Source organism: Falco naumanni, chromosome 8 (genome assembly GCF_017639655.2).
Source record: "Falco naumanni isolate bFalNau1 chromosome 8, bFalNau1.pat, whole genome shotgun sequence".
Taxonomy (NCBI): domain Eukaryota; kingdom Metazoa; phylum Chordata; class Aves; order Falconiformes; family Falconidae; genus Falco; species Falco naumanni.
In genome coordinates this window covers 27952948-27978360 of record NC_054061.1, presented here as the reverse complement: position 1 = coordinate 27978360, position 25413 = coordinate 27952948, and the positions used below count along the sequence as shown (strand labels likewise).

The window sequence follows — 25413 nt, the reverse complement described above, 5'->3', positions numbered from 1 at the left end:
AAGATAGGGCTGTAAACAAAAGAGTATTTTTTTTCTAACCAGAAACAGATTTCTGTGCTAGTACAGCTCCCAGAGGCAGACTTTGTGGGTGAGAAGGGAGGTATAGAGGGATTAACCCCTACATCACCAGCCAAAGCACTTGTTCTGCCTGCTACCTATGCGTGCAGCGGGCAAGTCTTCACAGGAATGTGCTGAAGGAAACACTGTGACTACAAATTAAATGTTTCATCTCAATTCAGAAGCAATGTCAGATCTGAGTCTTTGTTAACTTTTCTCAGGCTTTTCATTCAGCCAAGAAAGCACAAATATTCCCTTCCTAAAATGAAAGTGATAAATATGCAGCCCCAGCACACGGAACTCTTGGAAGTGTTCATTGCTCCTGCTTATTCAGCTGTGCTACACACTCTTTTCCTCCAGTGTAAGTCTGTATTTTCATCCTCTCGGTATGTTGTTAGCTTCATAGTGCTACAGGCAATTAGATACAATAAACCTAATGGATGCAAATCTGACTGTCTCTTTTAGTAAAATGAAGTGGTTAGAAAACTAAAAGAGCAGCTTCTAAGCTGAAAAAGTCAGGTCTGCTATAGTCAATAACCAAACCACAAAAGAACTGCGCCCTGTCAATCATAACTACCTAGGGAGAAATGAAATGGAAGCTTATCTAAGAACACACAGGAACTCGCTTTCATTTTGTTATAAAACCATTCTGATTGATACAATACATATATGTTGTAATAACTCTGGCTTGAGAAAGCCAAATCGAACCTAAAAGTTGTTTCTCATCAGTTGTGCGAGATGCTGGTGAAACAGCTGTCTGAAGCAACCTGGGTTCAGTCTTACAGAAAGTCACAGAGGATTCAGTATTTAGAATTCCTCACGTAGGACTTACGAAAAAAATCAACTCAATGGATCAAGCCAGTAGTAATATTATGCAGAATTCCCCAACAATCCAGTGAACGAGAACCTGAGTCAGTTTTCTGGATATAGTCACAAGAAGCAGAGCAAGACTGAGGTTACCTCCCAGTCACCAACCATAAGGTACACAGGCTAACCAAAAATTGTACAAAGCATGCAAGGCATCCTTACAACAGTCATACCAAAGCCTACCAAAATGAGGAATGGCATAATAATATTTCAGATAATCATTATCTGTTGGAAGGCATTTTTCACAAGGATAGAGACAGATGCACTGTCAAAACAGAACCTTCAAACACGGACTCTCCTGGGGACACTATTCAAGACAGATGGGAACTGGAGATGGCTGTCTCATTTTGACTCTGCCAAGTCATGGAAAACTACTACTAGCTTCCTAACTACATTTTAAGAGACCCAAAACACTTAAAGACACTAAAAAGTACTATGAATGTTTGATATACTCCTGTTTACTACTGCAACTTGAATTATGTGTTATTCAAAAAGTACAGTTCAACACACCAGCTCTTGCTATCCACAATTACTACTAATAGGCAAAACTAAAAGACTTCTTAGATGACTTGAAATAGCTACCATGCAAGTACAAAACAACCAGCACACCTCACTCTTCTATTGCTACATGAATGACATCCACTAAAAGAGACTTAAAAAGTTCAGTTTTCAGATCTGTAAATCAGTGGCAATGTATTTTTGAACACATGAAGTATAACGTACGTAAATTATTGTAACCTACCCACTGTACAGCTCCTGCATTGTGATCAAGCCAGTAACAAACCCAAATGAATACATCAGTTAATAAACGTTTCACAGGCATTCATTACTCAAAATAAAATCTTCTGGATTTCATTCTTTTAGGGACAAACCAGAAGACCACCAAAATCAACAGGAATATTTCACTGGACTTTGAATCAAGGTTTTACTGCAGACCAAGAAAAAAATTATGACTATATAACCTTGCTTTAGATTAACGTCATATCACTCTTCAACAACAGGTTTTGACAGCCATGTAAGGCAGGAATTGCTGGTTTGGGTTACTGACATCCACAACTGTGCAAAAAATGCTCTGAGACAACAAAGACAATATAACACCAGATTTAAACAAGCTGAATGTATGCGGTTTGGAATATTTCATACACATTTTCTAGCTCTTCATCAGAAAAGGAAAGGAAGACTACAGCTCTTATTTCTTTATTCCATGCTGTATAACTTTGTAAAGTTATAGTTATAAAGTAAAGTTGTAAAGTTATAGTTATAACTTTATAAAGTTATATACAAGAAGCTGGTTTAGAACTTCTCTTTTGTTTGCAGGCTGTTCATGACCTATTAACGGCAAGTGGGTTTTAAGCCAGCCATTAATTTCAAACCTGTATTAATTCACAGTGCTGATCTTGAGGGCAGCTCTGATCCTTCCAGGAGTCTCTCCTGATCCTTGGAAGCCTAAGTGTACTGTCAGCATGAGACAAACATTTAACATCCACATCATAGTTTTTAAAAAAAGTCAAAATGGTGCAAAGCCATACACTTGTTAGTGTGCTATGACAGTAAGGTTCGTTTAAATTCATAATTTATAAACTGTGAAGCTACAAACCCGGCAATCTACTATTACAAAAATAACATAAAAGAAAAAAATGTGCAAAAAAGCCTAGCCAGACATTACTTGAAATGTAATTGCAATCAGAAAACTAAGAAACACTTATTCAACTGCCCTTTAAAAAGGTATAACAGATACTGCAGTTGTGGGAAGATACTGAAAATTATCAATATATTAAAAATGCTTCTCTAGGCATTTTCTATCTATCCATATAAATTTACAGCTGGCAGTGAAATAATTTTAAAGCTTCTTCAGATCTTTCTCTAATAAAAACATACCTTCCTGAAAAACCTACCACAGTGTAATCCTTTGCCCCACTAGTAAAACTATAGCATTCCTGAAATTATGGGTTCAAATTACTACCAATCACCAGTGAAAAACAATATTCTTTTATTTTTCCTTTCTTCAACACCTAAGCAGTAACTATGGGCCATTGGAAATAATTTTTAAGTGGTACTGTATCAGCAGAAAGTCATCCCAGATGAACGAAGAGCTGGCACCTGGAGGGGCAGGGAGGGTGGAAGCTCTCTGCAAACAAAGGGTGTTTAGACTGATTTGTCTCAAGATTTAAAAAACTTGTACAGTATACTAATGCTTTGTATTACATCTACTTCAGTGACATCACTTCTCCCCTAACAGTGGAAATTGTTGTAAAACAGCCGTAAACTACTTGAGAGTTCTGAAACTATTACGTAAATACACGTGGAGAGGTATTCAGCCAAGGCTGTACAGTAATAAAAACTTTCATTTACTGTATTTTTGCAAAGGCACCATGTAGTACATAAAAGTTGATGCTGTAAATGCGTTGCATACAATGTACTCCTACATAAGAAGAAAAACGTGAACGGGTTTGTTATCTACTACAAGTTTCCTAATATTGTTTTGCTCTCTAAATTATTCTTAAATTTCTTGATACAGAAAGAGAAATGCTGCTAGACAGGGTAGCTTTATTAACAACAAATCATAACCCACTAAAACACAGTTGTGTTAAATCCACGTTTAAAGACTAGGCAGTATAAATAGGTGAGATTTTCTCCAAAGAGTGATGACATTTCAAGTAAATTAATCGCTATATTTAGCATTTTAAGTACTGAGGGTCTCACACTTTTGAGCCTAGAATAAACCATTAGAAAAACATCCCAATACATTCTGGCTTCTGATACACATAAGAACTCCTATGATTTCTAGAACTTTTTAACATTGAAGCTGGCTCAGAATTCATTCCAGCACTCTGACCACCTTAGGTTTGGCCTCAGTTAGAGTGGGAATAGTTTTAGAGTACTTAATAATCATCTTCTATGGAAAAGAAGATTTCCTCCCCCCTTAAATATAGCAAGCACTTAGTAGCTCTTTTATCATGCAGTCTGGTTCCCTGTGTCTTGATATTAGTCATTATAGATGTTACTAAAGATAGTTAGAGATAAAAATATTTCAGGGTGGTTTTTTTTCTTTTTTCGCCTGTTCAAAGTCATTATTATTCACTATGTTGCTCTTACTGCCTTTTGACTATTGCTGCAGTCTAAGCAGAAGTGTTTCTTGATGGTCTTTAAGGTTAGTTTTTTCTCCTGAATGGCTAATGTTTAATTTGGAATCCAAAATGCTTCTGAGCTTTTTCAAACTTCTTTTGGTTGAGATATATACACATTCACTTTTAAATATCATCTTTTATCAGTTCAGCTGAAAGCTCATTTTTCATTCTGATGACTAAAACAGTTGTTTTGAATCAGGGATTCTGCTGCTTCATATTTCATTTCCATTTCAGATAAGCAATATGTATATTCAATAACATCACAAAATTCTTCACTTGCAGACAACCTAGCCTTTGCAATGACAGAAACTGGCCAGCTGTTTATTTTCTGGTTCTCGTGAGGTTTTCAATACCTACCTAAGAGGCTCTGATCAATGCACGTTCCATTCACCAATGATTTTCCTTCTGGACAAGCACATGTTGCACCAGAAGGGTTGAGTAAGCAGATGAATTCACATGTCAGGTCCAAGCATGGATTAGGCACTGTTTAAAAAGAGAAAATATTAAAAATATGTGGGGTGTTTTGTTGTTGTTTTTTGGTTTTGGTGGTGGTGGTGATTTTTTTTTTTTTTTTTTTAAGAATTACACCGTGTTCTAGAACTAGGAAAAAATAAATAATCAGATACAAAAATTCTGATACACTTCCAGTTTCCAGGATATCAACAGCCTGAAGTCAGTGAACACATCAACTCAAATGGCAGTATAAGACTCACACCAGGATAGAATTTATTCCACTAACAAAAATCGTATTGGTAACACCTCATCTGGTTGTGGCTAGAGGTATTTGTATTCAGTTCTCTTTTAAACCTCATTTACAGTGCAGGTACACAAGGCAAGCATTTGCCCAATGTCCTTTCAAATGAGAGAAAATGCATCACCAAATCTAAATCAAACTTATACAAAGAAATATGACTGGATATATTTTCAGTTTGTAAAAATCAGGCTCCGTTTTATATTTATAAAACTTGATTCCCTTATTCTCCCCCCCCACCCCACCCCACCCCGAGGTGGAAAAATTCCCCCCTTGCTCAATATTGAGTTTGAAGTAATTATGCTTACTCACAGTCCATTTGTTTGTAGCGGTGAAAAATCAAGGCACTTTTTGCTTTATCAACATCCACGCTTAGATATTCCACAAGGCTCCTGCCAAATTTGTGTACTCTAAATGCACCATTTTTAGGACCTGCTCCATATATGTAATCCTCAAAAATGTCAATTCTGTGTGGATGCAGTAAACCTTAAATAAAAATGAAGAATAAATACATATTCATATTCAAATTATAACCAACTGTTTTAATAACAAATTCAGTTGCGTTGCTGCAATTACTACCTAAAGACATTCTTATTCAGAAAGGTTGGTTTGTACCCACAAAGATTGCCATTATAAAAGCAATCTTCTTAAAATGATCTCTTCCCATACTACAAGCAAGTAAAACCTGAAGTTTCATGTCAGCTTTCCACACAACGCAGCCTCAGAAACTGATTGATTATTAAACAGTAGGGAAACCCTACAGTAACAACTCACTAATTGGAACAAACTAACTAGAAGTATGGGACAAGGAAGAAACAGATTATTTTGCTGTACATAAAAAAATAAATTCTGATAAAGCATTTCTTCATCTCCTCAACATACTTGGAATGTAGCTTTCATACTACACTCATTTTAATTCATAATTATAGCAAATGAATGCAAAATAAAATGTTAAAACTGTATAAATTCATCATTTTTAAGAGCTACAAGGGCCGATCAGACCACACAGTTGGATTTCGTATGCACAGCTGGATTTCCTGTGCACACCTGGCTGTAGAATTTCACTCATTTACCCACGTAAGAAGGCAATAGCTTCTGACTAAACCTTCTTTCCCAGAGATGAATCTCCTCTTGAAGACATGAAGAAATAGAATTTATCATTCCTTATGATACCTTGTTCCTACTATTATCCCCATCTACTGTAAAAATGGTTTTATATTTCATGTGTATTTAGTTTCAATTATCGGCCTTTGTTTGTTCCTATGGTTTTCCACTCTATCAATACTTAGAACTGACTATGTTATTCCACCATTTTATTTCAATAAAAATACTTTTAATTCATTATTTTATGCTTGCTTAATTACATGAGTTGAAGTCTTTAATCTCATTGCCAAGCAATTTCTAAATTTCCTCAATTTTCCTTTTTCTATCTCTCTTAATTTTTCCATAGTTACTACAAATGTCAATGGGAGATAAAAGGTGACATTGCTTTAGTGATCTTGTATTTCAGTATTAAATGCTACGTATGGAAGCAAAAAAGTTCCTGTGCTCCATTTTCTCCTTTATAAACCCCAAATCTGCTACGTTTGGCACAGTGTAGTATATCCCTTTCAGGCTATAAATTATTTTGAAAGTCAACAGCTTACGCATGTTCTATCCTGTAGCACTGTTGTGTCTTTTTTTTTTTTTTTCTCCCCTTGAAGTATAACCTCACGTTTATTCTTAAAATATGAATGACTATTCAGACACGTTAAAACACAATCTAGGCTCTCTGTCAGTCTTCATACCAGCCACAACACTGAGCACGGCATAAGCATGAAGTACGTATTTTGCAATAGATTACAGCCTGGCCACCATGAAATAGTATAACCAAAGGAGGTGCGAGCAAATTTATGAGGAGTCGCCACTGCCTTCCAAAATCTCATCAGGTATCTGCACAGATACCTGTTCAGGGTTACAGAAGGTTGTAGTCAGATCCCTGCACTCAAAGTGATCCTTCTTCAAACGACTATTTTGATGCATACTGACCCAATTGTGAAATTAAATGTTATTAAACCAGAATAAGTTCATTTAAATCTGGTCCTCCTCAATTTGGATTATGGGAGAGGTTTTTTTAGTATCTTTCAGAACCCTCTGGTGCATTCCAGATCATTAGTACAAGCACCCAGTAGCACTGGATATAACATGATCCCGATGAAACTCCAGTGCCAACTGGCCACTAGTAAATCTTCCCAAAAAGCAACTTCCACATTTTTAATTTTTTTAATGTGTTTCTCTCTTGTCTACTCAAATTTCATAAATGGTTACACACATTATCAAATTGTTTAAAAGCCAACACACAATTCTATAAAAACAATGGTTACACATATTATCAAATCAAATTGTTAAAAAGCCAACACACAATTCTATAAAGACAAAGTTTGCTTAACCAGAATCTGTTTTCTTTTGAAAGGAACTTCCCTCATTCACATTCTGTTAGTAGAAATGTGTGATTACTTACTGACCTGAAAGCCAAACGCATTATTTTTCCCAGAATGGATTCAGGTCAACTGTTCTACCACCTATACAATTCCTGTGCAGTGCAGACAGCTCTAATTTCTAACTGGTGATCCTGTTGCTATGTAAGTCCAAGTGAGGCCAAGTGTAAATATTAATCACAATGTTATTTATTAATACTCAAGTTAACAATTTGATAACAAACATGGACTTTTGCACATATCTTTGTTCCCTTAAAGTAACTTTGTCAGATTATCCTAAAGCTAGAATTATCTTAAATATCTGTTCCAATAATATCTGAAGTATTACCTAACAAAAGCAACAAATATTACTTAATAATCACTGCCTACATAGTTTCTCTGAATAGTGAAACTTCAGCCAAATGAAACAGAAATGCCACATGAAAGCTCTCCGTACCTTGTTTAGTGCTCACAGACACAACTGAATCTGACCCATCAAAAAGAACGCTGCCAATAACAGACAATTCAAAATCAGCCCAGAACAAACGCTGACTGAACTGATCAACCGCAAGACCTACAAAGAAAATAAAGGTCAAGTAGATATATAACATTTTGGAAAAAAAAATAATATTTTTGTGTAACTGTACATTATTACATCATTCACATCCTTGTGAACACAAAATATGGTGACAACGAAAAAACATGACTGGAAACCAAGGAGAATAAAATATAATACCTTCTGCTTAAACCTTCCCCTTGAGGCAACCATGGTTTTTTGCTTTCTTTAACTTACTCTTCCGAGGTCAGTACCTTTTCAAACCCATTATCCTCAGCAGGTAGGGATATATACCAGGTGGGAATTAAATATAGAATCTAATCCTGTAATTTGCTCTACCAACTAAAAATCTATTATGTCAATGGATTTCTAAGCAGAAGCACCAGTGTGACCACACGTTAAAAACGAGGCATTCAGATCTCACAGGGTCTTCCTAACCTCTCCTCTTTCTACAAGTATATCACCGTGGGGGTTTTATCACCAATGCTTCACATGCAGTAATTACTACAGAATTAAAATTCAGATTATTTTAATTACATTAGTGCTGCAAGACTTACAACAGCAATATAGACAGACATATACATTCACGTATATATGAAAAGAAAGCACAAAAGTGACTGAGGGCACAAATAAGAATAAAAGATAGATAACATTGTGACTACCCAGCCTCCAGGCAATAACTACATAGTTAAATCAAGCAGTCCATGTTTCATAGAGGATTATTAAATGATTAATATGGCATTTTAGGTCATGTCAAAAGCTTCAGACCGAAAAAAAATCTTGGAACCATAAAGTAATTTAATTCTGAGCTTTTGAAGTTGTAGTGTATTTTTAATAATAATGGGGAAAAGTATTTTTCTTCCTATTTATGTAAGTAGGTAAGTCAGAAAAAATACATCAAAAGAAATTATACATAACAGCAAAAATACTTATCTTAAGGTCATAAATTAATCAGCTACAGATAGATGAGAAGAAATGGAGGAAGTCTGCAGTGAAGTATGTTTACATTTGCAACCCCATTTAAAAAAAACCTTTTTAAAAGAAACATTGGTATTCAGGCATACAGGTAAAGAGAATAATTTCTGGTAAAAGATAATCACAATGTGTCAGCTCTGTGTGATACATGGTACCTGTAAGGGGGAATATTTTAGAAGCAGTCCCCATCTTCAGCTTTAAATTATTCTTTTCATTTTAATAAGAATACTTAAATAGCAAATAATAAATAAAATCCTTTGTTTATATTTCACAGTACCAGAGATGATAATGTAAAACAGTATTTATCTTTGGTTTATACATACAGCATTTCTGTGATAGTCATTTTTATGTAAATCACGTGAAGTCTAACCAAAATTGTCAAACGCTCACCCTCTTCTACTTTAAATAGTAAAGGTATTGTATTTAGTAATAAATTTAAAGAGCAGTGGAGTACAAATCTTTAGTAAAATGTTAAACTTAATCTAAACAATAGCAGTAAAGTCTCATTTTGGAGAAAATATTAAAGGCTTGGACTCTTACTTTGCATTCCCTCTTTGAAGACACGGATCTGTGTGAAATACCTGACAAAAACTAAGATTCCATAAACATCTGCTTTCTACCATGAAGTGAAGAAAGCAAAGCATAGAAGGATGCCACAAAAGTGTTTTCAAGGCAGTAAGTACAGAAAATCTGTACCATGGCAAGGCATTTGTGAAATTCCCTCTTTGCAAAGTCTGCTCATTTTTGGTAACTCTGCTAATTTTTTAATTTTCTTTTTATTTATCCTTATAAGGAGACAGAAGTCTGGTTAAATGTTTATATGAAACTTTTCTATATAAAATATAACAAGGAAAATTTTATGAAGAAAAGCTTTTGCCGTTCTGCTTCTGGTCAGGAAAGAAGTAAATACTTGCATTTTCAGATAATCTTGATACCATTGCTACCTACAAAATTCAATAAATTCACTAATCTAAACCTTATGACCAAAAAACCCCAAAAAAGTGTGTGTAAATACCCTTTAATGATCAAGGAAGTGGTGACTGGCTCCGTAGGACATAACTTTGTCAATCAACCAGACTGATAATAAGAGACAAAGCACAATTCCAGCATCTAGAACTAAATCTAATGATTTGTATATCTGATATGTTCACAATGTTTTATATAAGTTCAGTAAAGAATACGTAATAACTCTGATCAACATAGAATTCTGTTGTCTTTCTGTCTGAATAATCAGAAATTCTTCCTGAATTTACTACTGATGGTAATTGTTATCGTTATCACCATCGTGCTTTTTACTTGCCTAAGGAGCATGAGCTTCCTCTCCTCAAAGCTTTACTTATCATACATGTAATTTCTGAAGTTGCTACATTTCAATCTAATCAATGTCAATAAAGAGTGTTTCCTTTAAGGGATGACTATGATTTGCATACACATCACCATAAGCCCACCTTAGCACGGGACTTAACAGTCTGTGAAAATATTATTACTTGTTGCTGTGATAGTGGCAGCTCCTGAGATGATTAAATATTCAGACAGCATCCTCCTGAAAGAAGCCTACATTTCAATAGATATGCGTACTAAAGTTGGACAAACTCTAATTTACAATGCAATAATAACAAATTATCATTGTAAACCTGGAGAAACATCAAAGATTGCATGAGAAAATGGATCACAAACAAATCATTTGTGGTTTCAAGACAGAATGCTGCTATTTAAGAGAGACAAATTTTATTCTGGATTTATTATTTCCTTTGTCATAAAAATTACTTTTAACCTGCCAATGGAGTCTTAATGGTAATTCACAAGATCTCAACATGTACTGTCAAACTTCAAAACAGACCTATAAAATACTGAGATAATTGAGTTGTTGCTTCTTTGAATACCTAAATCTTGTTTTATACTATTCCGCAGCGTATTCAGGAATGTAACTAGAATACTCAGTGAGATTTCAAACGTGTTCTTAAAAAATGTATCTCAAAACTAACTGGTGTTCGCTTAATTGATTTGGCTTGTTCAGTGTTATTGAACAAATCATATTTTAACCGATTATATATAGTCCTTTGATACTGCTTTGTGAAATCATCATGTTAAGCTTTGTTACAAAAGTTTAAGTCATATTAAGATGTATCATTTGAAAACAAAACTAAGAATTTTATTAGCAACGGCATATGAATAATCAGAATGAATATTTTAAGAAGTTTTTATCTGCAAACTGAGAAACTGGAATTCAGCCAAGAAATATACATTGAGTTAGCAAGCGTCATATAATTAGGAAAAATGGATAAGCTATATACCTGTAGGTCTTTGTAAATTCTTTTGAACCAATATCCTTCTCAGAGTACCATCCATAGATGATTCCTCTATGTGAGAGCGATCCCCAATAACTGTCCAATACATCATCCTAGAAGTATTAAACATAAAAAATAAGCTGGATGCCTATACAGAACCTCAAAACACTTCACTGACATTAAATGATTATGAGCCTTTCAATCTAACTGAAAGATGAAAGATCCTGATTTACACACAGGTAAATTGGGAAGGACAGTTAAGTAAATTACTTGAAAAAGTTTAGACATTTGTAAACATAATTTTATTTCTCTATTTTGCACTTTTGTTTGAATTACTAAAACAGAGTAATGTTGCAACATACATACCCCTTTTTGGGATTTACAGCAATTGCATATGGTTCTCCCGCCATGCTTGTAAGGAGCCTGGTACAGTTAGGTCCGTTCAATTGACCTACATTGATGGAGTATCTCAGACTAGTCCAGTGCGTTGTGTAGTAGCTGAACCAATGCATTCTGGAATGATCAGTCCAGTAAACGTTTCCAGCAACCCAGTCAACAGCAATGCCCCTAGGTCTTTTGAATTCTGGACACTAAAAGGAACAGATGTTAAAGTCAGATTTATGGAAATGAATACAGCAGCTGTATTGTCAAGGATTTATGCAATGTTTGGCAGTTAAGTAAATTTTACCATTAACACGGCAAAATATTTTAAAACACTGTATTGGAAAGACACCAATTCCACCTGTAGAAGATAAGCTCCAAGTGATCTGCTGACAGTTCTGTTCAATGCAGAACAGTTCAAACCTGTTTTCTCAAGCCTAATGCTACCTACAATAACAAAAAGACTCTTGGGCCTGAACTTCTTGAACTACTGATACTGAAGCAACTAGCTGTTACTTACTGTAATTCAAAAGCAAAGGAAAAGGAAGAATTGAGATTATATATACAGCTACTATAGTCCGTGCAGAACTATGGTGTGATGTCCCACCCCATCCCTCAGTGAAAACAGTGCTCGAGACCATCCTGAGGTGTGGCAGCTCAGCCGTCTGCCAAGGATAAATAAAACCGCTGCATAAAGTTAATTCTGCATTCTGACCCATACTAAAACGCAATTGCAAGGAATTATTTAAGTGTTTCTCTTCCCTTCCTGGTAACTGCTTCCATGTTCCACCACCAATTAGAAGCAGAGTTACTGCAATATTCAGCTTCACGTATTATAATGTGACTGATTATAACTTCACAATTCTAAAATGTAGTATCCCTGTCATGATTTCAGTTATCGTTAAGGCCTAGATCCCCAAAAATGGTTGTAAGGACAGAAGTTTGTAAGGCAAATAGGAGTTACCAATCAACAAGTTTCTCTAAAGTTTACTAGCATTCCCTCAAAGAGTAAAAATCTGTAAAATAGGTCTAGCCAATCATTTCTAACATGAATGCAGCATACCATAAAAGAAAAAAGAAAAAAAAATCAAAGACCTGCATGAGCTAAATATATATGCAATTGTTTGCCTGTTTACCTATAATGACACCAACTTAAATTATGAAAAAAAAAGGTCTATTCCTTGACAAATGCAGTAATGGAATGCTACTAAGCTACATAACTGAAAAATCAGGAAAGAAAATCCTAGAATAACTTGTTTTCTTCAGGTGTCAGAGTTCCCTAATACCACAAAGACATTTGTACACTAGTTTCATCATAAAATAAAGGTCATTTCATTCTCTAGGTAAAATAATAGGACTGCAAGGGTGAATTTAGATCATTGTTCATAAACATTTAGTTCTGCAAAAATGTCACAGAATGCATGTTCTAGAGATATTCAGAACCCTGACTTTCTATTTAGATGAGTATTAAAGCAGCAAAATCAATCACTGCATTTACAAACAATATTTCTTTAAAAACAGGGCCACAGTGATATTTATTGAAGTTAAACAAAATAATGTATCATAATTCCTTGTTATGAAATTATGATACTGGTGGCATATGCTGCCAGAAATATCACAATTTTTTTAATTTTATTTTTTAATAAATGTAGCATTTGCATGCAATGACTTTTTTCTTTGTTACATTATCCAAGCAACATTCATGTAAAGGACAAGATACCCAAAAATGTAGGTATTTTTAGTTAAGCATTATTGTATTTTTAACCACAACTCCTTTTAATTCTGGGCAATATTCAGGCAACTGTGTCAAGAAGCCCCTCATACCTGCAGATCTCCAGTTACTACTTGGGAGACTGCAAGGGTTAATGGTACTGGTTTACAATGCTGAAACAAATATTCTTTTAAAGGGAGGGCAGCTGTCACGGGCAGCACAGCCCCTTGCCTGCCTTTGGACTGTTCAAGAACCACTGTGGACAGTAAGACTGCTTTTTTTTGGAGCCTGGTAAGCACATGATGGGAGTTAGCACGTAGAGTGAGAGACAGCTCCCAAAAAAATGGTAGTAGAAGCAGATGAGGCAAAGGGACATCCTAAAAAGATCCTGGAGCAAGGTTGGGTTGCTTACTAACACTGACTTTTTCTCATTCTTGTCAACAGTACAAGAGAAGTGAAATTTCAGTAACACTGGGGTGCATATTAAAGATCAAATGAACAAGGAGACAATCAGAAGAAATGGAAAGGAGCCATCTGCTGTTAAGAGATTTAAAAAAAAAAAAAAAAAAAAGAGAATAAAACCTACTAGCTAATGCCATGGCTGTGTAATTTTCAGTTGTGTTCATTAAGTTTCAGCCCAGCTACATCATATTTCGGATGTCTTATGCATCTTCTCATACTGTCTAGGAAAATTACTTACTGTAAATGAGCTTTTATCTAATAGCTTATTTGGATTATGTTAATTTTGAAGAACGATTTTGCATAGAGAATAAGGATGGAAATACAAAATCACATTAGTATTTTCTACAGTTATTTTAGCCCACTTCGGTGCTAAATATAACATACTACAACTTATTAGAAAAATGGGGGTTTGAAGCTTAAACACCTTTTATAGCATGGTAATCTCTGCACAACTACAGACCCTGTCAGCTTGGTGACTTCTGATCAGAACTGCTGCCTACCATAAAACCTGTTTTAAAGGTAAGGAACTGAAAAAAAAAAAAAAAAAAAAAAAAAGCTGCAGTCATAAAAGCTTGGACCTGGAAACCATTTTGATATAATGTTAGGTTACAGAAAAAATTTCAACCCCTAAAGTTGAGTTTGACAGCAGAAAACATGTACACGTGCAGCAGGAACCCGTGACCTTGCAATGCTTAGCACTTTAACACAGAAAGACTAAATTACAAATCTAATTTATACCATTAGCACATGTGAAGTGATATTTTCTCTACTTCAGAGAATCTTGGTATGACATTGGTGTGGAATAAAGTAAACCAATGATTTCTTGTTGCATAAAATATCTTCATTAAAAATAAAACATTATCTAATATATTTGGCACAGTAAAAATAACTGAGAAACAATAAGACTAGAAAACTTTTAGACTTTCACGTGCAGACACAGAGAATTTTCCTCGACAGATGAGCAGCCCGGTTCACCTAAGCACTATTTCTGTTACATAAGTAGGATCATTTAAAAATCCCAACCAGTTGATTCCAGAAAGAGAGGGTCTCTCCTAAGTACGTAAACTTCACCCATACAGAGCTATAGCTTTAAGGTAAAACAATAAATTAATGCTATTTAGAGAAAACAGTCTAGAAATTGTTTCCGTTCACAGTGATACGCTGAATTTCACAACGGCCTGGGGCAAACACTGGGATATATTGGATATCTTGCAAGAGCGGTTAAGAGTCTCGTTAAGCTCTCAGAACACTGAGGCTGGAGCGAGCTGCTAATATACTGACTGGATACACTACAAATCCTACGCTTTTCTTCCTATTATGCCATACAATTATTTCAGTGTTCAGCTTTGTGTCCTCTTCCATGAAAAACATCACCTGAGTTCAAGTGTCAAGTTACTGTGTGTCGAATAGTCATGCAGATAACTAATACATCTCTCCCCAAGGATTATGTCAGTAAACAGCTGCACATGTTATCACCAATTCATTTATACAGTCTTAATTCAATTGGAATGCAACTCTTCTCTGCATCCGCCAGTAAACTCTGAAGAGTTGATACATACTATTTCCTTTAACGCTTCAGTTTGTACCAAGCTTAAACCCTTTTTCGCAGAAAAATACAAGAGGTACTTAAAGGTATTCTCTGAGGAAGACTCTTGATATGCTAATTCCATGGAGCAATTTCAGTTGAGATGGATTTTTGCATTAATGCAATTACCTGAAAATGCAGGTGACTTTGTTCAAGTTTACTGTCCTGATTTACATATCAAAGTCTAGATATAAAAGTTATAATGTAACCTTTGAAAACTTCTCCATCAAAAAACTTGGGCTAAATTAAGGAATTCTCAAGCTTTTCAAAACCAAATTTAAGTGACAACATTACAGCAATGCTATAAAACCAATTAACCTACTGATCAGTTAAATATAAGGCAATAATATTTGAGTATTCATGAGATAACGCTGAGAAAATATTCTGAATAGTTTAGCACAATGCGAAGTAAATGTTTTACAAATATAAATGAAATGTGTTCAAGATATATTCAGATACAGCCTGTGCATTTTCCGCCTATTTTTTGGTAAGAAGCTTTGGATGGCTTGGACCAAGAATCTTCATGAGCATCTGCCTCTACTGAAGAGGCAGGGGAAAATGATGCATAAAGCAAAACGTAATTTTCCCTATAGTTTTGAAATAAGAGGAACTGACTAGAAAGTGTACTTTGTATAGTAATGTAATGGTAAACAGACACAAAAAGCAAAAAGTATTTCTGTACTTCAGAAAAATAATCGTAATTCTAAGAACATTTTATCTTTATTAATTTAAATAGGGAGACAATGTCAAATCAGCCATGAAAAATTCAATCCCTGAAGAAGTCTCCAGGAAGGTTATGTTCAATTTTATGGACCTGTAAGCAGGTGTAGATCCATTAGAGAGGCTGTTGGTCAGCAGACTACCCTTATCCTTGCAAAAGACACCTGCATATTAACCAAGAAGAAATAAAATAAGCAACAACAACCCCTCAAAAACTTTAATTTCACAAGATTTTACAAGTTCTTTTCTAATAATGAACTCCATACAGAGATATGTCTGTCAGGATTTCTTAGGTACAGGTATCTGCAACATTTAAATGAGAAAAACACATCACAGTAGAATTACTCCATATCTTCAGTACAGAGGTTATCCAAACATCTTTTCCCAAAACACAAATGGCACACCTGACCTACTAGAAATGCTAGGAATAATCTTCTGCTTTAGATCTATTTTACATACACTTTCTGTCACCAAAATCTAGACCCCTGTTTTTCTGGGCAGGTGGAAACGTGGGTTTTTAACCACTCTGTCCATATATATGCCATCACAGACACCAGGTATCGTCAGTGCCCATTGCTGTCTGCATCCCCAGGATTTTTGCCCTGCTGGCATCAAAAGTCAGGAATGTCGTTCATTTGCAAAGGAGATATCCTTGAATAAAAGGTACTGAGAAGTGATTTCAGATTTGGTGTAAGAACTGAATGATACCTGAGAGATTAGCCTACTGTTACCACTGCTGGTGATTCCTACATTCATGTGAACATACAGTCATCACTGTCACCTCTCCTACATTTAAGGAAACAGCCACACAGATGTTTTTTCTAAGCTGATTTATTACTGCCCAAGAAAAAATTAGAAATACTCCTTTGCCATCACATTTAATAAAAAGTAAAATAAATAACTAACTTCTAAATTTACGGCATTATAGAAACACCAATGTAAGGATCACATATTTATCTTCAATTCAGCACTAACACTTCCTTGAGAATGTTGTAGAAATATATTAGGCAAAATGAGTATCAATCAGCATTTATTTTATTTTCAGGTAAATCCCACTTTAAATTACCCTAGGTTATAAAAATCCACTTTTCTGCTGTGAAGTGCAAAATTACATTTATGCTTATTCAAAAGAAGATTTTGGATATGCAAATTATATTCAGTTCAACATATAAATGTTTATTGTTCTGACTTTTAAATATTTGTCATAGCTTTACCGATATTATGGTTTATATGGTCACTATAGAAATGAAGCTTGTCTTTGACCTATATACATGTTCTGCCTTCCAAGGATTTGAAATTCACGCTTTTCTTTAAACCACATGTTGCATATATAGGTCTATTATATTCTGTCTTGTCTCCCTTAAAATACAAAATCTTGATGCTATAGAAGCTTGGAAAGATTGTAACACACTGGTTATTTCCCTGTGGAAAACTTTAAAGTACTACAGTTGTGTGACCACATCTGTCAGTCTTGAATGGAAAGGCATTAGTAGACATATATACAACTTGAATAAAATCATTCTCACATAGACATCTTAATTTATTAAATCAGCACATGTTATTATAGATAATCAGAACAGAAAGGTATATCAAAATAAATTTGCATCATGTAATCTTTGATTTTGATCACTTACTATTAAGCCACTGTTACTTTGCCTTCTCTCTTTATCGTGAAGTTTTCTGTAGAAAATCCCTCCTGGATTAAATTGAGTACTCCAAACAATCATGTCCCCTTGAAAATATGCATCCATTCCAGTTATCCTTGAATTATGTTCAATATGTGATATTTGCTGATGAACATCACTGTAGTTGAATGGATATGCAAAACCCAGGATGTCAGTGTCATTAGCAACATAGAGAACTTGATCTTCAGAGCCTAGGGATTATTATAATGAAACAAAAATAAGGTAAATGTCAACTAATGCAAAATCAGTGCTTTTCACTCAAGTAGCTTCTTGGTGTTTATCTGGTAAATTCCTATGTTAAAATTACTTTCTGACTGCAAAAACACTCACACATACTGGGTAGTAAATGCAACTCTTCATACTCTGACACCAGTATATTGTTTCAATGAGTCGAAGCTCACACTGTGACACCTAAAACTATATTTTAAGGAGTATGTAATATAAGAATTTGAACACTTTAAACATAAAAAAAATTAGGGGATATTATGTATTAAGCCCATATGAATCGCTACATCTTTTTTTATATGGACGTTGTATCTAGATGATCATAAATGTATATATTAAAGGAACACAAAGTTGACAATAAGAATTATTTTAAACTGCTCAATTGGAAATTAGAAATGGAAACATCCTATCTTTAGTGAAGGAAGCAAAGTTTTGAAATGGATTGCAACACGAGCAAACTGGACCAAAGCTGCTACAGAATATGTGCAGCTGTGTCTTCTATCTCCTCATTTCTGATAGTGAACATTTATAGGTACCTGTGGATGAGAGGTATTTACGAATAGCTAGTTATCATATGTTGCAAAGTACGTTATTCACAAGAAAATGCTCTCTGGTATCTATTCATTAAATTTTGAGAAAGTTTGAAATCTGCTGGATATATTAGAATGTATTTGCAATTTTTTAGTTTTCCAATTTGTATCACATTTATCCACTGAGACTCAACTTATAATAATGTCTGTCCAACACATTTCCTCCTTGTCAGTATGAAATACAACAACAACAAAAAAATGTTCCCTTGCTCCTGCTACGTACAAGAAGAAAAAGGATTTCCATTAAAGTAAGTATCAATGTGGGAAAGACGTACACATAACTGTATTACAATAGAAACGAAGCTTGTGAAGAATTCAGAGGTAGGATAATGATTCCCAGAGTTTTAAATTATAAGCCCTCAGAATAATGTCTGTGCTTCTACAATAACAAGCCACCACCCCCAACTAGTAACCTTGTTTGTTCCCATGTTATAATTTGACTGCTCCTTCAGTGATAGGCAATGATGCTAAACCCTGACAGAGTCCACGTTACGTATAGAGGAAACTACCAATGATTCATTAGTAGAATCTTCCCATGGTAAGTTTGCTTCACGAAAACATGAACAGAGCATGTAAAAAATCTGACCATCACTATCTAACTACCCAGCATGGTGAACCTACATTACTAACGAGTGTGCTACAAAGAAGGAAGGACTGGAATTAACATTATACCAGCTGTTAAGGTTCTAGATGTATGGCCACAACATGTGGTTACTGGCCATGAGGTCCCAATCAGGTACAGCTGATAGCTGTGCACCACAGAGATGTGTACGGGGCTGCACCTTGAAACTACGACACTCATTCGGCAGTGAAGACTCCAAGTGGAGATGCAAGTCAAATTCACACCAAAATTTCACTAAATTGCAGGTGAAATGGTATGACCATACTTTCAGTTATTCAGGTAGAGATCCATAAATGTTATGTTAACTTTACTCAGGCAGCTGGGTTATTGCTTGTTCCGTTTCTAAAATGATTTAAAAGCTACATACTCAGTTTTACTTCCATTTTGTGCAATGCCTTATGAAAGACAGAAATAGCATCGATGTGTGTACATTTCTTTACGTTCACTGGACCATGAACTAGGCAGCTGATTTATAGGATTACATTCTTAGGTGACTGTACTTAGAAAAAGTCGACTTAAATGACTTCTATAAGATTTCTCAAGAAGACAAAGCAAAACATGGTAACTCCAAATACTATTTTATTCCTAAAGTCCTAAAACATGTTTCTATGAAAAAAATGATTCTTCTCTCCAGCTTCTAAATCTTCACCAGAATACTTACAAGCTTGCTATTATATAACCTCTTTTTTTCTTATTTGTGTATATATTTTTGTAAATAGAGAAAGCTGAAGTTGGAAATAGACTTTCATATTAAGTATGTACATTTACATGGAAGCGATAAGAATATACTGCTTACCACAATGACAGGTAAAAATCTGAGTGGTTTTGAGAATTATTTCTGTGCACTATGCAAGAAATACTAATGTAAAACCAAACTGTATATGCAACACATTAGTGTTACCAACCACGTACATAACAAATTATTTACTACTCTCGATTTTGATTTGTATAGCCTTACCTTTTGCTATGCAGCTGTTATTCCTCTCCTTATAGTTTTTCTCACATGCACATTTATATGACCCCTTAATATTGTTGCAGTGTTGGGAGCAGGCGCCAAATACCATACACTCGTTGATATCTACAAGGAAAATAATTGTAATTTATACACTTATAGCTTAATACACTATTATTTAAGATGTTTGGAAAATCATGGAACAAAGCAGATGAACAAAAGGAACTCAAACATTGGTGTTATCTTGCAACAGTAAAAGAAGTCTTCTGCAATCATCACTAATGTTATTTCTGCTGCAACCAACATATCTCAGAAAGATTTTCTTGTATTATTTCTCCACCCTTCCTATATTAATCTATTATCATTAGAGCTTGAAATCAACTTTGAGAATGAAAATGTCTGTTACAATTATCTTCAACATATCTGCTTCTGGTACAGTCAAAATTATGTGATTATCCCTTGATGGAAAAGCCCCTGTGTATAATTTTTCTTAAAAGACAAACAATGAAGTTTTTGTATGCAAGTATGTATTTCACTTTGATAATCCCACTGAAGTGATCTCCCACTTTTTCTTTAAGTTACTGCTCATCAGTAAGAAAATTAATTCACAACCTTTTCTTTGGGAAGGTACATTCATCTTATCTTTCTGATCAACTTTTTCATTGTAACAACTATGCCTTTTTTCCTGACCAGTGTGGCATCATATATATTAAGACTACATTTTCTAAGAAATTTCACTTTAAATCTGTTTGTTTTCATTTCGGTTCTGTTTCACACATCTTCATTATTTCAATCATCTCAAAATATTCTCGTATACCAACTTTAATACCAGTCCCAACTGCTCACTTAAATAATATAACAGACCTTAAATCACCAACTTATCCCGCAAATTATTAAATCATTTAGTGGTCTGACCTGAAACTTTTGACATTCACAAACAATCTTAATCTTTGATACTGTTTCCACATAAAATGCATAAGCCTACATCTAGTAAATCCTTTAAGTTTCTTTTCCTGATTTCTTAATCCATAGCTATGAAAAAGTTTTTACTTGCTGAAAAAAAGAATGTGATACGTATCTCCTTCTCTAGCATAGAAAGTTGACTGTGCAGTTGACTTTTAATACTCTACAGTGAGGGATGATGGAAAAGATCTGTACCTTCACATTGCCTATTCTTCCTGTTTCTCTGAAACCCAGGTTTACACTGACACAATAGGGATGTTTTTGTTTGACCACAGTATGCATCATCTCCGCAAGGATTCACATTGCCTTCACATGTATATTCAGCGACACCTAAACATAAACAAAATGTCTAAAAACCCGCTGATATATGTGTTTAAACTGTTAAAAATGAGATCTTAAATAACAAAAACAAATAACAAATTTATCTTTCTGTTAAAAAAGTATCAGGTAAATTTTAAACAAATGCATGACATTACATTATTTACCTACATATGCATATAAATTGACAGCATTTAATTGAGATAATTTATTTCACATCAAGAATCTAATACTAAAATTTATCTTGTTGTAAACATCAAACAAAATACTTCAAAACCTCAAGAACTACTCTAAAAACCACTACAACCTGAATTGCTATAAAATTTGTATAGAATTACCTCTTTTATAACTAAAAAAAAAAAGCTTTAAATTTAATTTTCTGTGTTGTTGAGTAGGTTTTGCATGGATGAAAATTTCTGTTAATTATTTCTTTTCTACTACAGTCACAAAAACATATCTTGTCAGCCAAACTCACTTATTTTGCAGTCTTGCTCATCTGAACCATCTCCACAGTCATCAAACCAATCGCACTGCAGCTCCATTGGAATACATTTCTTATCATTACAAGCAAACTCATCTTTTTTACACGGTCTTGCTTTATATGTCATTTTATCTATATATTGTAAATTAATAAGAGAAAAATAAATCAGTATTTATGAATCTTAGATTATTTTAGACACACACAAATGGGAATCACCATGAAACACTTAAGCAACTGAAAATTATTTCAGGCTTAATTTCTTTCGAATTCTGATCTACTAACCTCCAGTTAAGCTTTACTGAAGGACAAGCAGATCTCTGTAACAAAGCTTGCCTTCAAGTTGTTTTCTTTGATCTGAATACCTTGAAAGGTAATACCACCTACCACAGTGATCTTCATCCGAGTTATCACCACAGTCATCAACATCATTGCAAATCTGCTCAAGTCGTAGACAAACCCTGTTGTTTCTACATCTGTACGGTCTGGTTGGAGGGCATGGAAATTTTACTGTATATTAAAAAAAAAGGAACCAGCTATTACCCAGCTAGTATTCTTGAACCTTCTTTAATGTCTCATTATTAAATCAATAAGCAGGCATAGGAACACAGCTGTACTTGGCATATGAATGGTACTTGATTTTAACTTCTGGTACCTAATGGAATAACACTTCAACAGTGTTTAGGATATACGTTCTTCATTTAGGGAATGAAATTATTTTATGTGATAAGGGTAATTATGCTTCTTTTTGAGAATCAGTAAACATGACAGAAAAATAACAAAGGAAGTAAGGTGACCAATATTTCAATGTAGAAGTAATTTTTTTCCCATCTGTGCATTTCCTACAAAAAGATTAAAATCTTATCTGAAATTACATGAATACCATGAACAGAAAGCTGTATCCCACATGTGAAGCTACTGTTCTAAAAGTACAATAAAGAAAACTTAGATGCATATGTCCTTATATATTTATGTATGTTACATGCAATTTCTTGCTTTACTACATGAAAAGCACTGAAAAATGTAATGCCATACCACACATTTCAGCAACTTCATCGGAGTTATCTCCACAGTCATCCTCGCCATCACAAACCCAAAAATGTAGTTTGCAGAGGGAATTGTTGCACAAGAATTCATCAGCTCTACATATATTTCCCCCTGGGACGTTGAAAAGATGACAGGAAAAAAAAAACAACCAACAACAGAAAAACAGAAAGACAAAAGAAAGAACAGAAATTCTTGATAAAACCAGGACAACAGCTTATCACTCACTACCTGCAGAGAACGACACATGTACCGTAACTAAATGAACAGATCCCAAATAAAAGGGTTGGAGAGGCAGAGAGAAATACTCATTTAACAATCTATTCCTCGACCACGCACTTTTTTCACATTCTTCTCATGACTGTTAGCTAGGAATTACCTCTTTGCCCTGTCTAGAAAGGGCAGTTATTAGACCGACGCTGCCAGCCCACCAGCTAGGCACGCTGCCCTTGCATTTAGCCAGGGGATGCCTGCGCTATTCCTGTCCGTAACTGCCTTCGGTGATGCCCCTTTCAGAGCAGACCTGGCCGGGTGCATCAGTACATCTGTGCGTCAGAGAATGGTACAAACCAGAACACAGAAATACGGGCAAATTTGTGAAAGGCCACTTCAGTGCTGGTTTGTTTCACATGAATGTCTGATTCCTTGCCTATTCCTACCCCCACCCTCTGAGCCACGTGTCGTGTTCAGAAGAGACAAAGTGATTGCAGTCCTTAGCCACGAAGCAGCACCTTTGTCTTCTCCTGAGAAGTAACAAGCTTGCCCAGGCTTGTAACAGCCCCATCAAGTATAAACTCTGTAATCGGGGAAGATCTAATCATGCAGGCACAAAGTGGATAAGACTAGGTGACCTCCAACAGTCTCTTCCTCTTTATAACTTCTGAAATTTCTCATTAGGATATTTACTGAACACAGAATGGAGCAAGAAGAAATTCTTCCATGTAACTTCAGTATTGATTGAACTCTGAATCATCTAACAAAATGGAACAGAGGGTGAGATATTTTTTTTTTTAAGCTGGAATGCTCAAGCTTACTAAAACTAAATCCAACTTGAACTAGTTTATAATGTGTAGCAGTAAATTTTTGTTTCAAAATTATGACTAAATTTTACCCCTAGCAATCAATGAAGTTATGGAAACTTCTTGAAATCAATTTTCTATGTCACATTTTTTTATGGTAACTGGATTGTCAGTTTCCTGAGAGGAGCAGAGTATAAAAGAAATAAAGCTGTGTACCTGCAGAGGAGGAACCAATGAAACACTATACGGTAACACCAAAACTCTCACTGTGGCTTACCTCAATGCATTATACCTACCCTATATAGTTAGATTAAGCTCCAGCGGCTTTTTACTTATTCATCCAGTGCCCTGTTCACAGCCCATTAAAATCAACAGAAATCTTTCTTTTGCTCTAAAGGGTTCAGAATGGTTTAATTTTTTTTTTAGGAAATTAATTTGCATGAAATACCCATGTAAGAGGATGTTGGGAACTCTCACACCATGTTACCAAATACAATTCACTGCCTTTTGCAAATATAATTTACAAACATTAACAGAAATATTTTTTAATATTATCCAAGGAAAAAATATATAAAATTCAAGTATGATTCATGATGAAAGACATGAATATAAATAATTGTGTGCGTAATCACAGTATAACCATAATTCTAGTTGTATAGTAAGATTGAAAGGTACTATATTTATAAATATGCACAGTGGGCTACAAATAAATATTACGGAGATTGTTTTAGAATGCTGTAGAATAAAACTCCATTCGCGTCTGCTGCATTTCCAAAGAGGAAAAAATTAGTTATCAGTGAGATAAACTGGCATTTGTTTCATATGATTGCTCTGCCTGTCATAATTCCTTTATAGGATAGATTTCTATAACAGAAATCATAATTGTGACATAAATACAAAGTAATGCAGCAATAACCAACTAGGCAAAAGGCTTCTTATTGCATTATAAGCAATTTGCAGTTCACAGAAGGTCCATTATGCTAGCCAAAGAATAATGTGGGCTTCAGAGAAAAGAAGCGTGTTGCTATTTACTTACACTTCATTGCTTTTTAAAGAGATAAAGTCCAGATATTTTAAAAGCAGTTTTAAAATGGACTAGAAGTTTTTTAAAACTTTGTTATCTTAGTCTTCTTAGAATTCACTTCAACACTTCCAAATGGGATGTTTTTCTCTTTGCATCTACACATCTTTGGAACATTCTTCCCCTTTTCTTCATTTTCTGGTCTCTCATTCAAGTTTAATCATCCCATATAACTTATTTTTTTTAGTGGTGTTGCTTAATAGACTTTCAACAAAATAAGGGAAGACTATTTTACTCTTGCTTCATCCCTGATTATTATTACTTATTATTGTGCTGCATTATGCTTTTGAAGTTACACACATTATGTGACTGTAGATCACAGAACTACTCACTTTGAAGAAAAGAAAAGAAGGAAAATCTGGAAAAATTAAGAAGCTGACAAAATGCTGAGTAAAGTTTTGCTTTTGAGAAGAATTCTATAATTTGAATAAGAATTTCTGCATTTGCAACAATTAATGATTTACTACACTTACCAAGAATTTTGGGCAGAGTTACACTG

General features: G+C 34.7%; 1 protein-coding gene across 1 annotated transcript in view; it reads right to left on the bottom strand.

The window, feature by feature from the left end:
* The window catches only part of LRP1B (LDL receptor related protein 1B), a 380905-nt gene that overhangs the window by 44643 nt on the left and 310849 nt on the right, over positions 1–25413 (bottom strand). Inside the window, exons 69-79 of the mRNA XM_040604928.1 lie at positions 22806–22928; positions 22158–22280; positions 21768–21905; positions 21170–21304; positions 20018–20137; positions 17572–17813; positions 11445–11668; positions 11085–11191; positions 7717–7833; positions 5116–5289; positions 4410–4535 (exon numbers count right to left, since the gene is read on the bottom strand). Of these exons, the coding sequence (XP_040460862.1) occupies positions 4410–4535; positions 5116–5289; positions 7717–7833; positions 11085–11191; positions 11445–11668; positions 17572–17813; positions 20018–20137; positions 21170–21304; positions 21768–21905; positions 22158–22280; positions 22806–22928 (1629 nt within the window). The remainder of the gene's footprint in view (positions 1–4409; positions 4536–5115; positions 5290–7716; positions 7834–11084; positions 11192–11444; positions 11669–17571; positions 17814–20017; positions 20138–21169; positions 21305–21767; positions 21906–22157; positions 22281–22805; positions 22929–25413) is intronic.